The sequence below is a fragment of the Bactrocera neohumeralis genome, unplaced genomic scaffold, assembly GCF_024586455.1.
Source record: "Bactrocera neohumeralis isolate Rockhampton unplaced genomic scaffold, APGP_CSIRO_Bneo_wtdbg2-racon-allhic-juicebox.fasta_v2 cluster10, whole genome shotgun sequence".
NCBI classification, from domain to species: Eukaryota; Metazoa; Arthropoda; class Insecta; order Diptera; family Tephritidae; genus Bactrocera; species Bactrocera neohumeralis.
In genome coordinates, this window is record NW_026089623.1 from 5757986 (window position 1) to 5773705 (window position 15720).

The following is a 15720-nucleotide window of genomic DNA, read 5'->3' on the forward strand; positions in this document are numbered from 1 at the left end:
TTATTGCAGAAATATTAACTTTCCAAAGAATAGCTTGCGCAAAGCGCAAGCTGAAACAATATTGCTATTGCAGCAGTCTGCTCAGTACAATAAACTGGTGATGCAAATAATTAAGTGCATAGCCCTAGCTTTAATATAAATATAAGTACTTGTAAACTAGATCAGTGGGGCAGTTGTTAATTTAAACTCAATAAACGCGGAATCGCTGTCCGCCTAAAACTAAAATTGTATTTTTTTTCGCTCTCACGAAAGTGATTGCGTAACTTGTGCAAATGCTCAAAGTGACAAACATACAAAAGAGTGTAATAAATAAAAAGTGTGAAAAGGGAAAGGTCCACGCTCCAGAAAATTATAATTGGATATGTACATAAGCAAAGGGTACCGTGAATTCCAAAAAAATCGTACCAAAGTGTTTAACTTGGGTAAAAGTTTTTAAATAACAAAAAAATTATAAATTGCGGGCTGGGCTGGGGGACATGTATGTATATAAGCCATATATGTATGTACGTTTGTATAGAACAATAAGGTGCGGGATAAAATTTATAAATTGCGGGCTGGGCTAGCGGACATATCTGTATGTATATAAAATATATATATATGTGTGTACGTTCGTGACTGACGAAAGGGGCCGTACGAAAAAAATTAAAAAACAGTTTGGAAAAGCCGGTGGAAAACCCGATAGAAAAACTTTTTAAAGTGCCGCAACTTTAAAGAGCCGGTAAAAGCAAAAGTGCCGGTATAATCACCCGTTGTTGCCATTCCGCCACTGCTGAAATCACTTCGCCATCACTGCCATCATGCCGCTGCTGCCATCAAACGAGTGCGAACTACTGAAAGCAGTGCAAAGAAAAAATGAAACGAAAACACATACCAATAAAATTAAAGTAAAAATAAGTGCACACTTTCAGTCTTTGGCTCCGCCTTCTTTCGCATTCGATTATATTGACACATACATATAAATACACATATATATATGTATATCTATAATAACGTACACATAAATAAAAATATGTATAATAAAATATAATAAACATACACACATGGAGGATGGCGTCATATGTAGAAGTTCATGCAAGTGAGGAAAGTTCTCTGATCGCCATTCACTTGGGCGTGGCCAGAATCGATTCTTTTACATATGGCTCAAGCAGCTCACGACTTCCGGTCTTTGACCAATTATCCTCTGGGTAGCCTAAGAACATCCGTGTGAAGGCGAGCTAAAGTGAGAAGGCGAAAACGAAGGACAACAAGCCTCGGATGAGAGAAACCCCTTTTGATGACGACCATGGCAAGCTGTTGATAACTCGGCTATAAACGCGTAAGTGGTGTCTACGCCACTAAATAAGAAGAAGAAACATACGCACATATATGCATAAGCGTACTTAAGTGAAACAAGTGGTTTTGGGATTTGCAGTAGCCCTTTAATTTTTTAAATAAAGGTGACAAATTTTCGATTTTTTCGTTTTTTTTCGCAATTTTTTCGAGCAATTTATTGGTCGGCTTTTCGCAATTTTTCGATTTTCAAACACACTTTCTCCTATCACACTTATCTGATGCTATTGCTCATTTGTGTGTTTTCGATTTGGCCTTTCGTTATTTGGGAAATATCGATTCGATTCATTTACGCGATGTGATTCCCAAATAATTTTTTTGTGAATTTTTTATTCAAGTAAAACACACTGAGCAAGCCAAAGCCAACTCCCGCAAACTTGTTTCCAAAAAAGGAGTTGACGGACTTGAAAGTCGTTAAGACGTCAAAGAACGGTTGCGAAAAGTAGTATTTTGCGCATTAAAACGAGTCTTCTCGAAAAAACCATGACGCTAGATCCTATTGAATTAGAATGTCGGCTCGACATCTTAAATTCACATAGTGAAAAACTAATGACATGCCAATCAAAGATTGAAAAAATTGATGAAAACGACATGGCTCGAGGGGAGTTAGAGGACATAGTCGTTTAAACGAAGTCCATAATATAGTCAATTTTAGCAAAAAATAAAACTTCACCTGCCGAAACATCTTTTGTATCTTCTCACAGCTCAAGGCTCCCTAAAATGAATTTACCGAAATTCAAGAAAGAATATTGTATATCTGGAGAGGCTTTGGGAACAGTTAAAGCGTTTCAAATGTCGGATGAAAATTACCCGAAAGCGTTGGCAAGTCTCAAAATAGTTTATGATAACAAATGTTTGATATTTTTCAATACAATATCTAAACTTTTTGAGCTGCCAACCATCCCAACGCCATCCGCGCCTTCATTGCGATCAATGATTGACGAAGTGTCAGCGGTATATGACTCATTTCTATCGCTGGGTGATGAGAAATAAATAACGAACACTATAATTTCACACATAGTAATGACAAAGGTCGACTCTGCTATCCGATCCAAATGGGAGGAACAGCTGAATTATGACAAGCTGCCACTGTGGAAAGACTGTGAAGCCACCCTAAATAGGAGGTACCAGCAGCTATAAGCGGAAAGTGCTTCACACTCTAGAACGAAGTCCATACCAACAAGCAGTGCGAGTCATGGGAAACAACATATAGACAGGACCAAATCGGCGCTAGTTGCAGCAAATACGAGGCAGCCTCTTTGTCAGCAGTGCAAAGTGCATATATCCCATTCCTCCAAGTATTTGAATAGCTTCATCGCAAACATACCACGCCGATTCAGACGCAAAAATTTTTGATATCGCAGCTTCTAAGTGATATTCTTTACTTCCTTTGTCCATATTTTGCGATATGGTATAAGCCATTGACTCAGTTGCATACTGAAGTATATTCATTTGAGATATTTTTTCTTGTATACAACCATATTCTTTGATTTTCTTTCCAAATTGTACCCTATTATTTGCATGATCTACAGCTTTTTGTATACAAAATTTCATTGTGCCGGCTAAAGTTGCTCCCATTCCAAAGCGACCATTATTTAATATAGTCATAGCAACTTTAAACCCATTGCCTTCCCCTCCTAAAACATTATCGATTGGGACTTTAACATTATCGAAATACACCTCAGTTGTATTCGATGCTTTAATGCCCATTTTCTTTTCTGGAGGGCCATTTGTTACACCTCCAAAATATCTCTCCACGATGAAGGCTGTTACCTGTTAAAAAAAATTTGATAGTTACTGTCAATTTTCATAACATTAGGGCTAATAATAAAATAATTCTAATTTTATTTTACATATTATTGCGTCAAGCGACATACATATATATATATATATATATATATATATATATATATATATATTTATACCTAAAACCTGAAATAATTTAATGAATTTGTAAAAATAGTGAACATTTAATTGTTAAAAATTAAATTAAGAAACTTTATTATATATAAAATACTTACCCTAATAATGCATTTATAATACTAATCTATTACTTACCTTAACATAATCTAGTACAATGTTTAACGAAAGATACTTATACTTACCCCTTTGTAATACATTCTTACATTACCACTAGTTTAAGCCGTTAGCTTAAGAATTACGCTAAGCGATTCCATAAAACGGAATAAAAAAACTCTACAAAGTGTATATAACAAAAACACTTACCCCAACGATACGTGAAAAGAAGTGTGCGCTGAAATTGAAATAAATGTACCTATGCTAATGCTAAACACTTACCTCTACTCTCTTAAGCCTACAAAAAAAAGGTCCATATGTGCAAATGCTCAAAGTGACAAACATACAAAAGAGTGTAATAAATAAAAAGTGTGAAAAGGGAAAGGTCCACGCTCCAGAAAATTATAATTGGATATGTACATAAGCAAAGGGTACCGTGAATTCCAAAAAAATCGTACCAAAGTGTTTAACTTGGGTAAAAGTTTTTAAATAACAAAAAAATTATAAATTGCGGGCTGGGCTGGGGGACATGTATGTATATAAGCCATATATATATATGTATGTACGTTTGTATAGAACAATAAGGTGCGGGATAAAATTTATAAATTGCGGGCTGGGCTAGCGGACATATCTGTATGTATATAAAATATATATATATATGTGTGTACGTTCGTGACTGACGAAAGGGGCCGTACGAAAAAATTAAAAAACAGTTTGGAAAAGCCGGTGGAAAACCCGATAGAAAAACTTTTTAAAGTGCCGCAACTTTAAAGAGCCGGTAAAAGCAAAAGTGCCGGTATAATCACCCGTTGTTGCCATTCCGCCACTGCTGAAATCACTTCGCTGCCATCACTTGTTGCCATCATGCCGCTGCTGCCATCAAACGAGTGCGAACTACTGAAAGCAGTGCAAAGAAAAAATGAAACGAAAACACATACCAATAAAATTAAAATAAAAATAAGTGCACACTTTCAGTCTTTGGCTCCGCCTTCTTTCGCATTCGATTATATTGACACATACATATAAATACACATATATATATGTATATCTATCGGGTGATTTTTTAAGAGCTTGATAACTTTTTTAAAAAAAAAAAAAACGCATAAAATTTGCAAAATCTCATCGGTTCTTTATTTGAAACGTTAGATTGGTTCATGACATTTACTTTTTGAAGATAATTTCATTTAAATGTTGACCGCGGCTGCGTCTTAGGTGGTCAATTCGGAAAGTCCAATTTTGGGCAACTTTTTCGAGCATTTCGGCCGGAATAGCCCGAATTTCTTCGGAAATGTTGTCTTCCAAAGCTGGAATAGTTGCTGGTTTATTTCTGTAGACTTTAGACTTGACGTAGCCCCACAAAAAATAGTCTAAAGGCGTTAAATCGCATGATCTTGGTGGCCAACTTACGGGTCCATTTCTTGAGATGAATTGTTCTCCGAAGTTTTCCCTCAAAATGGCCATAGAATCGCGAGCTGTGTGGCATGTAGCGCCATCTTGTTGAAACCACATGTCAACCAAGTTCAGTTCTTCCATTTTTGGCAACAAAAAGTTTGTTAGCATCGAACGATAGCGATCGCCATTCACCGTAACGTTGCGTCCAACAGCATCTTTGAAAAAATACGGTCCAATGATTCCACCAGCGTACAAACCACACCAAACAGTGCATTTTTCGGGATGCATGGGCAGTTCTTGAACGGCTTCTGGTTGCTCTTCACCCCAAATGCGGCAATTTTGCTTATTTACGTAGCCATTCAACCAGAAATGAGCCTCATCGCTGAACAAAATTTGTCGATAAAAAAGCGGATTTTCTGCCAACTTTTCTAGGGCCCATTCACTGAAAAGTTGCCCAAAATTGGACTTTCCGAATGGACCACCTAAGACGCAGCCGCGGTCAACATTTAAATGAAATTATCTTCAAAAAGTAAATGTCATGAACCAATCTAACGTTTCAAATAAAGAACCGATGAGATTTTGCAAATTTTATGCGTTTTTTTTTAAAAAAAAGTTATCAAGCTCTTAAAAAATCACCCGATATAATAACGTACACATAAATAAAAATATGTATAATTAAATATAATAAACATACACACATGGAGGATGGCGTCATATGTAGAAGTTCATGCAAGTGAGGAAAGTTCTCTGATCGCCATTCACTTGGGCGTGGCCAGAATCGATTCTTTTACATATGGCTCAAGCAGCTCACGACTTCCGGTCTTTGACCAATTATCCTCTGGGTAGCCTAAGAACATCCGTGTGAAGGCGAGCTAAAGTGAGAAGGCGAAAACGAAGGACAACAAGCCTCGGATGAGAGAAACCCCTTTTGATGACGACCATGGCAAGCTGTTGATCACTCGGCTATAAACGCGTAAGTGGTGTCTACGCCACTAAATAAGAAGAAGAAACATACGCACATATATGCATAAGCGTACTTAAGTGAAACAAGTGGTTTTGGGATTTGCAGTAGCCCTTTAATTTTTTAAATAAAGGTGACAAATTTTCGATTTTTTCGTTTTTTTTCGCAATTTTTTCGAGCAATTTATTGGTCGGCTTTTCGCAATTTTTCGATTTTCAAACACACTTTCTCCTATCACACTTATCTGATGCTATTGCTCATTTGTGTATTTTTCGATTTGGCCTTTCGTTATTTGGGAAATATCGATTCGATTCATTTACGCGATGTGATTCCCAAATAATTTTTTTGTGAATTTTTTATTCAAGTAAAACACACTCAGCAAGCCAAAGCCAACTCCCGCAAACTTGTTTCCAAAAAAGGAGTTGACGGACTTGAAAGTCGTTAAGACGTCAAAGAACGGTTGCGAAAAGTAGTATTTTGCGCATTAAAACGAGTCTTCTCGAAGAAACCCAGACGCTAGATCCTATTGAATTATGTCGGCTCGACATCTTAAATTCACATAGTGAAAAACTAATGACATGCCAATCAAAGATTGAAAAAATTGATGAAAACGACATGGCTCGAGGGGAGTTAGAGGACATAGTCGTTTAAACGAAGTCCATAATATAGTCAATTTTAGCAAAAAATAAAACTTCACCTGCCGAAACATCTTTTGTATCTTCTCACAGCTCAAGGCTCCCTAAAATGAATTTACCGAAATTCAAGGAAGAATATTGTATATCTGGAGAGGCTTTGGGAACAGTTAAAGCGTTTCAAATGTCGGATGAAAATTACCCGAAAGCGTTGGCAAGTCTCAAAATAGTTTATGATAACAAATGTTTGATATTTTCAATACAATATCTAAACTTTTGAGCTGCCAACCATCCCAACGCCATCCGCGCCTTCATTGCGATCAATGATTGACGAAGTGTCAGCGGTATATGACTCATTTCTATCGCTGGGTGATGAGAAATAAATAACGAACACTATAATTTCACACATAGTAATGACAAAGGTCGACTCTGCTATCCGATCCAAATGGGAGGAACAGCTGAATTATGACAAGCTGCCACTGTGGAAAGACTGTGAAGCCACCCTAAATAGGAGGTACCAGCAGCTATAAGCGGAAGGTGCTTCACACTCTAGAACGAAGTCCATACCAACAAGCAGTGCGAGTCATGGGAAACAACATATAGACAGGACCAAATCGGCGCTAGTTGCAGCAAATATGAGGCAGCCTCTTTGTCAGCAGTGCAAATCGAAGGATCACCATCTAACTGCCTGCCCCACTTTTAAGGCTCTTCCGGTGCAGCAGAGATTCGAGTTCGTCAAATCGGTACCCTTATGCATAAATTGTTTGCGTAAGGGGCACACTGTCTCTAAGTGCAAAGCGGATCGACACACACGACAATCGATCGCATCACACATTATTGCACCAGCATCCGGTGGAGGTGGCAAAATTAAGCGCGTTTGTTAAGTCGCGGATAAGTAGTTAAGAATTTTCCGCGGAGTTCTGGATAATGCACAATAATTCGGCTAATCATCCAGACCAAACCATCAGTGTTAATGGCTGGAAATTTTCGCACAGTATTGAATTGGCGGATCCAGAATTCCACAAATGTAAAAAAGTTGACATCTTATTGGGTGCAGAAATATTTTTCGATCTTCTAGCTGTTGGCCAAATTAAAAATGGTCCTAATCAACCAACACTACAGAAAACCCTTTTAGGGTGGGTTGTATCTGGCAAATACGTTAGCAATTTAAGTGTCCTCCCAAATTACATAGCACATTATGCCAAGCTGAAGAAGACTTAACGTCAATAGATTCAGTAGTCCAAAACTTTTGGGCTCTAGAAGAATTGCCTGCAAAATAAAATTGCATCAAACTCACACTAGAGCAAAAAGTGTGTGAAATTTTTTTAATACTACTCAGGTATTGCCTTCAGGACGGCCCTTTAAAGCTGGCCGTAAGTTACTCGGTCACTCATATGAAACCGCAGTTCGGTGTATCTGGACTTTATGAATGAATATAGAGCTCTGGGTTACATGAGCCCAACGAACAATAAGATCCCGAGTGAGCCACACTACTTTATTCCACATCAATGCGTTTTAAGGCCCGAGAGCACTATAACCAAATTACGTTATATCTTTGATGCTTCGAGGCGATTTTCAACTCAAATAGCATTGAATAAACTTTTGATGGTAAGTACAAACATCCAAGAAAAGTTATACTCAACTCTTCTTCGTTTTCGCTTACATAAGAATGCACTAACAGAAGACAAAAATTGTCAGCTTATTGTGTGGAGAGAGCATCCTTCTGAGCAAATTCAAATTTTTCGTCTTAACACCGTAACGTCTATTTATCACAACACGGTGTTTGCAAATGCTCAGCGATGCTAATACAATTAAATATCCTCTTTTTTGAGTCTCTAGATCTTTTGAGAAGTGAGGTCATTCAAATATTAAACTCGGCTAGATTCAAGTTTTCAAACCACCCTAAATTTTTCGACAGTGATTGCACTGAAAAGTCATTAAGTTTCAATGGCAAAAATTCCACTATAACGTTAGGAATCCATTGGTTGCCGAAAGAGGGTTAGTTTCGATTTGTTTTAGATGACAATTTCAACGATCTGCGAGCTACTAAACGAAACATTCTATCAGTTTCTGCACGCCTTTTTGATCGTCTTGGATTACTAGGCCCACTAGTTATAAAAGCAAATATCTTATTGCAAGAGCTTTAGATCCAAAAACTAGATTGGGATGAGTTGATTCCATTGCGCCTTGACACTAGCTGGTAGAACTTTAAAGCCAACCTACTGCAGCTCTCATCAATAAGCATAATGAGGAATGCAACGTTGAGTTGAGTGCCATTTGCCAAATACATGGATTCGCCGACGCCTCACTAAGAGCGTATAGGTGCTGCATATACATACGAAGCCAATCTGCTAGTGGTACTAAATGTATGCTGCTTACTGCAAAGTCTAGAGTGGCTCCACTGAAGATCAAGTCTCTCTCGCGTTTCGAGCTGTCGCTAGCATATCTTCTTTCGAAATTATGGTCAAGAGTAGCGCCTATGTTGAGTCGACTTTTCGAAAATATTACATTTTGGACGCTGAAATCGTTTGACATTGGATTAAAACACATCCATCCTCACTACAAACCTTCTGCGCGAATAGAGTGTCCGAAATCCAAGAGTTGACTGACAAAGTACATTGACGGCATGTGCCAATGAAAAAAACTCTTGCGGATCAAGTGTCTCGCGATTGTAACGTGGTCGAATTGAGTAATTCGATATGGTTTAGCGGTCCACAGTTCCTCCTAGAAGACCCTGCATTATGGCTAATTAATAACCACTTCTAGCTCTCACCAGAAGACGAAGCATTAGAGAAGAAGAAAAATACATTTACACTAATTTCAACTGCTGAGAAAAATTCAATATTGGACCTTATTGAAAAATTCTCTTCTCATAAAAAATTGTCTGTGGTCCAACATTTTCGGATGTTATTCAAAAATTGCATAAAGGTACAACGCTACGGCAAACTTGCAAAAACTCAACCCGTTTTTGCATGAGTACTCGGATATCGCTGTCGTTCAAATTAATCCGAGTAGGAGGTCGCCTATTAAATGCACCTCTCCCATACGATGCCAAATTTCCGTTTTAATTAAATAAAAGTTCGCACTTCGTGATAACGTATTTACGGTTCCTGCATATTCGAAATCACCACGCTGGGGCTAAAGCGTTGGTTGCGCTTCTTCGAGAACGCACATGGCTAATTAATGCCCGAGAAGCTTGCAGTAGAACCATATATGTACATTGTTTTCATTGTTCGTTGTTGCGAGAGAAGGCAACTTGTTTGCTGCCTCAAGCAACAATTCTGGCGACAATGGTCCAAAGTATACCTGAAGGGCAAGACGGCAAGGTGCGAGTCGCAGAAGTAGCGATCAAGACGGACACAATTAAGCGTCCCATGCACAAACTGGCCTTGCTTCCAATGGAGGTTGAAGGAACCTGATCCTGTTAACCCTCATCGAGACCCTCGGGTCTGGCCAGCCATATTTTGTTTTTAAATGTTATTTAAATATATTTAGTGTAGCAAACGATTTGCGCTTCCAGATAACTTCCTAGAATTTTATTGTCTATTCAGAAAAAAAATTCAAGGATATCGTATCGAAAAGGACGAAAAAAGGATATTATAATATTACACCTTAATGCACCAATGGTGCTTGGCTAGACCCTATATATTTTGTATGAAAATATATGAACTTTGGTATGTTTCTATCACTTCGCATGGTTTATTTATCTGTTTTTATGTTCGTTACATGTCCAAATTGGTTTGTATGTTTATCTAGGTCAAATACTTTAGCCGCTAGAGCGTTTTAAAGGTTAAGAAAAATGTAATTTTTCTCAAAATGTTACCTTTTTAGTGAAAGCTATTGCCACGCCCCTGGTAGGGCTAGAGAGGAAAGCCCCAGGGGTGAACTAACTCACAAAATGGTTTTGATCCCCCCCGGCCCCATATCCCCTCAACTATAGTGAAACAAAAACAAACAAACGGGGACATGGTGAAAACCCATTTTCGCCTATTGCCACATTTAATAATACGAATTATACATTTCCTGAAAGCTCTTTAAATTACCTAACCGGTGCAATATATTTGACCCATCTAGGTCAAATACTTTAGCCGCTAGAGCGTTTTAAAAGGTTAAGAAAAAATGTATTTTTTCTCTAAATGTTACATTTCTTGTGAACGCTATTGCCACGCCAAGCGTGAACAAGGCAGTCAATTTGAATTCAACCAAATCGAGAGGTATGAAATTTTAAAAATGTATCTATATTGTACATATATGAGCGTAAATATAACACATATTTCCATACAAATGTATGTAAACACCACTTGGCATAGCCAAGCACCATTGGTCTCGACTAAGTGTATCAGACCGTTGGTCTCGACCAGGGTTAAGGTGGCCGGTGTTGCGTCAAGCGACATATACATACTATATATATTTATACCTAAGACGCGAAATAATTAAATGAATTTGTAAAAATAGTGGAAATTTAATTGTTAAAAATTAAGTTAAGAAACTTTATTATATATAAAATACTTACCCTAATAATGTCATTATAATACTAATCTATTACTTACCTTAACATAATCTAGTACAATGTTTAACGAAAGATAATTATACTTACCTCTTTGTACTACATACTGACATTACCACTAGTTTAAGCCGTTAGTTTAGGCTAAACGATTCCATAAAACGGAATAAAGAACTCTCTTTGAATTGAACCGTGAAACCGCATGCACGTGTTTTAATTTGTCGGCTATTTAATTTTACATCTTTAGAGACAGGCAATTTGGTGGTTTTTAATTTCTAATCGCGCATCCCAACTTAAAGTAACTTTTTGTGTCTCAAAAAAGCTTGAGATTTTTCAGATATGTATTATGTTTTATCAAAACACGGTATTGATATTCCAATGATCGAAATTGGTCGGAAATACTAAAGATATGAATAGTTGAAATAGAAATATGTTGGATGTATCTGAAATTATTTTTTGATACCCTACCTACTACACTCGTGTCTAGTTGAAATAATTCCTCATCTAACGTAAATAATATACAAAATTCGTGAATTTGGCAATGTTAAAATATTAGAATTGGTTTTTAATTTCAATATGTTCATGATAATCACGTGTTTGTAAGATCATAGAACTAGTTAAACTTTGTCATAAATTAATTAGTGATTTTGTCAATAGACAAAACTAAAGGTAAAAGCACAAAAACTTTTAAGCAGAATAAATACAACATTTGGTATAACACATCAGATAATATTTACGAGTCAATAAGTAAGGATGTGATACTCTTGAATACGTTTATACTCTTTAATTTAAATTTTTACTATCGCAACCTGTCGCACAAAGTATGTATAATAGTTTTATTCATTTATTTTGTTAATATCACATAAAAAATCTTTATTAGTTAAATACAGAATTACATACACACAAATGTATATCAAAATGATCAGGATGATAAAAAAAAAGGAAATTTAATACTGGAAACTTCCTACTTCACAAGTTATTTAAAACTCACCACATAATTATTATTGTATGAGTAACAAACAAAACTTATGAAATAACTTTTATTTTTTGAAGGTGTATTGAAAATCTATTTGATATTTGTACATACCTTATCTGTTTTTTCGCCAGTTGCCAGGTCGACTTGTTCTGTTTGTGCAAACACTGTCATTACGTCAGCAACGCCACCATTAGATATCCAGATCTTAGAACCGTTTAAAATAAAATAATTTCCATCATCACTTTTTACAGCCCGAGTACGTATGGAACCAGCATCAGATCCAGAGCTTGGTTCGGTAAGAGCGAATGCTGCGTACACTTTCTCTGTCGTTAACTTTGATAAGTATTTTTCTTTTTGTTGTTGTGTACCAAATAACAAGATTCCCTTGAAACCAATACTTTGGTGTGCACCTAGAGTAATTCCAACACTAAGATCGTTAGCACCCAAAATTTCACACAAACGGCCATATTGTGTATTGCCAAGTCCCAAGCCGCCATATTTCTCTGGAGCCTGAATGCCAAAAGCTCCAAGCTCCCACAATTTGTCCAGTACTGTATCATCAATCGATGAGTTTTCATCATTTCGTGTTGCACTGTTTATCTCCTAAAAGTAAATTGAATAAAATAATATTCATTAGTTTTAATATATGAGTTAATGATACTATGATATTAATATCGGTATTCTGCTTGTCACGATTGTCTCATGTATCATGTATAGTAGTATACTGTATCTGCCAGAATATCAAAATGAGACTCCTGACTAACTGAGTCACTAAATTACGATTGTGACAATTAGAGACATGAGACAATCGTGACAAGCAGAATTCCGATATAAGTGAAAAATTCATGTTTTGTGGATTAAGATGCGTTCGATATGGCAATGACGACAGCAATATTGCAAATTTTTCAAAATTATTATTGGCACTTGCACAGCATAACATACAACCGTCAATTTAGGCGCAATTTATGCAAAAAATCGGCTGCACTAAATTTCTGTCTGCACATTAGCAGAGTATCATTAATATAACTCGTAACTCGAACGCACCTAATTTCAGTCAATTTACCGAATCCATAGAAAGATGAACATCGGAAAAAATTTTCTCATAATCCTGATAATTTTATTTTAATAACGATATATCCATCTCGATTAGGTTTAATGATTTTTAATAAACTATTATATTATGTATGAATATAAAAACCGACGATAATTAAGGGGTTAGTAGGGTAATCTGGCCTGTTTTTTTGATTTTTTTTTTTCATAGAACTTTTTTCACATATCATGAGGTATATAGTGGAGCGTATAAAAAAATTGTTTCGGAATTTTTTGATGACATCTGTCGGAGAAATGGCTGGGTGAATGATATGCGTTTTTTCACTGGCGGGCACGATTTCTGATGTTTGGAACATCTGAAACACAAAAAACCCAATTTATTCTTAAAAAGTACGTGAATTGTTATCGCCCCTACTAGAATCATGAAACAATTTTGATAAATAAAAAAGTAACTACCGTTTATTTCTCCCCATGCTTTTTTACATAATGTTTGTCATAACATTGTCAATAAATTATAAAATAGCTAGGCATTTTGTGAACATTTAAAAAAAAATGAAGCAAATCGGTCGAGTAGTTCGACCGGAATCATGTCCGCCAGTTTATAAAAGTGTGTGAAAAACGCGTTTAAAGCGCCAGGGGTGCACTCCGAGCGCTCCGAACGTCGAGCGGTATTATTTTTGGGCCTTTTTCGAAACGTTCCAATGTAAAGTGGGTTTCTACATTAATTCTAAGGTTATAAGGTAACAGAAAATGCACAAAAAAAATTTGAAAAAAGATTACCCTACTGATCCCTTAAAGTTCATTTGATAAGTTCTGTATTAGGTATGTAAAGCAGGTTCCCATTGTAGAACTCCTACGGACCATCGAACTCTAACCGTTACGGATTATTCGTAGGTAGTAGTATGACGTTTTAGGACCTGGGATTGTAGCCGTAGTATTCTACCACCTTAGTTTGTAGGGATGACATTCTACATTAATAGCTGGGAAGGTTATGCAAAGGTTGTCTTAATTTGGTCGGCTCTGAACGAATTCATCAATAAGATAACTTTGGGACAATGAAACGCGACTACCTTTTCGGAAGGTGGGTGCCAGCTCTGACTGCGGACCTTAAAACATGGAAACAAAAAAGGCGTTGGAGCAAATAGGTCGGAAGCAACCTCTTCGAAAACAAAAGTCATTACATTAGACGGAACCGCCTTCGGGTAAAGGCAATGTGAGAACACGGGTACCCCCCGAAAATAAAATCCTTTTTTATCATTTGGGGCTCTTGTCTTTACCCTGCCGAAAAGCTGATGTACTCGTACTTGGATCTCATCCTTAATAAAAAAAAATTGTCATGGAAACCTAATCTTCAGGAGAGGGTAAGGAAAACCCTGATTGGCCAAAATTGTTCTAAAGAAGCTATTAAGAAGCGGCAGGGTCTCCCACCAAAAGTTGTGTTTTGGGTGGGTAAGGTAGAGTCGTTGGAGAAGAGGCGCAGAGAGTTTTTTTTACAAATGGATTGAAGCCCAAGAGGAGTCAAGGAATACATTACCTCACTAGCACTAGTAAAAAGTTGCTCTATATTAAATTCCTCAGAGTGGAACAAAAAAGGTATATTTAACTGCTAGCTCTTAGCAAAGCTAACATCGCTGCAATATTAGGTGTATCAGAAGTTGCGGGCACCACAACGGACAGACCTCTCGTCGAAGTGGAACTATTCATAACCTCACGAGTAATCAGTACATTTATTTTACCTAAGCCGTGGATATAATAATAAACAAAGCTACTTTAACCCATTCCGAAATATTTCATAGACACCAAGGCTTGATCTCTTTATTTAAGCTTACGATAGATAGTTCACATGTGTTATTGATATCCCATTCCCACAAAAATTGTAGTAAAACATTTTTTTTTGCTAAATACGTTTTTACATTTAACCTAGTTCTCTTCAAGTATGCATATCGACAAAGTTTTAGGAATTAAGCACTAAAGCCAGAATTGATATAAGCAAATGACATGTGGAATTAATGAAAGGTAGGTTTAAAATTTTAACTTTTATTCTGTTAGCAATTATTCTATTACTACATCATTTATATCAGACCCTTTCATCACAATTAATTTTTTAATAATAACAGTTACCTACTGTCTGTCCTTGATAGTTACTATTACTGTAGCAATCTAGTTCATAAAATGACAAAAAAAAAACTCGACTCAAAATTATAATTCTACCAAATTTTGCTAAATCTAAAAGAATCAGAGTCAAAGCTCTATTATTACATAGGTTCTGGTGGAAAAAAAATATCTTTGTATTTTTATGTTTTCTAAAAACTCATAAACAATTGTTTTAATAACTTCCATGCAGCCAATTCAACAAAACTTGGGGCCGTTTTCTCAATAGCAGCAATCTGTCAGTTAAGTTCTGATAATCTTAACCAAAATTCTTTCTTTCGGTAAAGAACTCTTTTTTAACTAGAACTAATTGTTCTTTTCCCCCCGCGTGCAGGCTTACTGCTAGAACAAGCAGTAGCCCATCAGATCGATTTAAATGTGAAATAGGATACTACACTTCTAAACTAACGCGCGCGTATCCACCCTCCATTAAGGATTCTTGCTACTTGAATACTGGTTAATATTGGAGTTGTCACAAATAACTGAGTGCATTCCATAATCAAAATCAAATACATCAAACATAAATGATATACGATTGTGAATTGGTTCATAAAACAAAATAAGCTAAAAAGATTCACTTAAAGCACAGTTATTTCCTCAATGGGATTCATATTTTTAAGAAATTTTAAAATGCACAACTTTATGAGTTGCTCATATTTTCTTGTATAATTTAGTTGAATGTAGGAACAGAGTGTAATAGTTTTGTTCA

General features: G+C 36.4%; 1 protein-coding gene across 4 annotated transcripts in view; it reads right to left on the reverse strand.

Moving 5' to 3' along the window:
* Positions 1 to 15720, reverse strand: part of LOC126764845 (very long-chain specific acyl-CoA dehydrogenase, mitochondrial) — a 53873-nt gene that overhangs the window by 3416 nt on the left and 34737 nt on the right. For all 4 annotated transcript variants that reach the window (XM_050482439.1, XM_050482437.1, XM_050482440.1 and 1 more), the window contains exon 3: positions 11922 to 12413. In XM_050482439.1, the coding sequence (XP_050338396.1) occupies positions 11922 to 12413 (492 nt within the window). The remainder of the gene's footprint in view (positions 1 to 11921; positions 12414 to 15720) is intronic.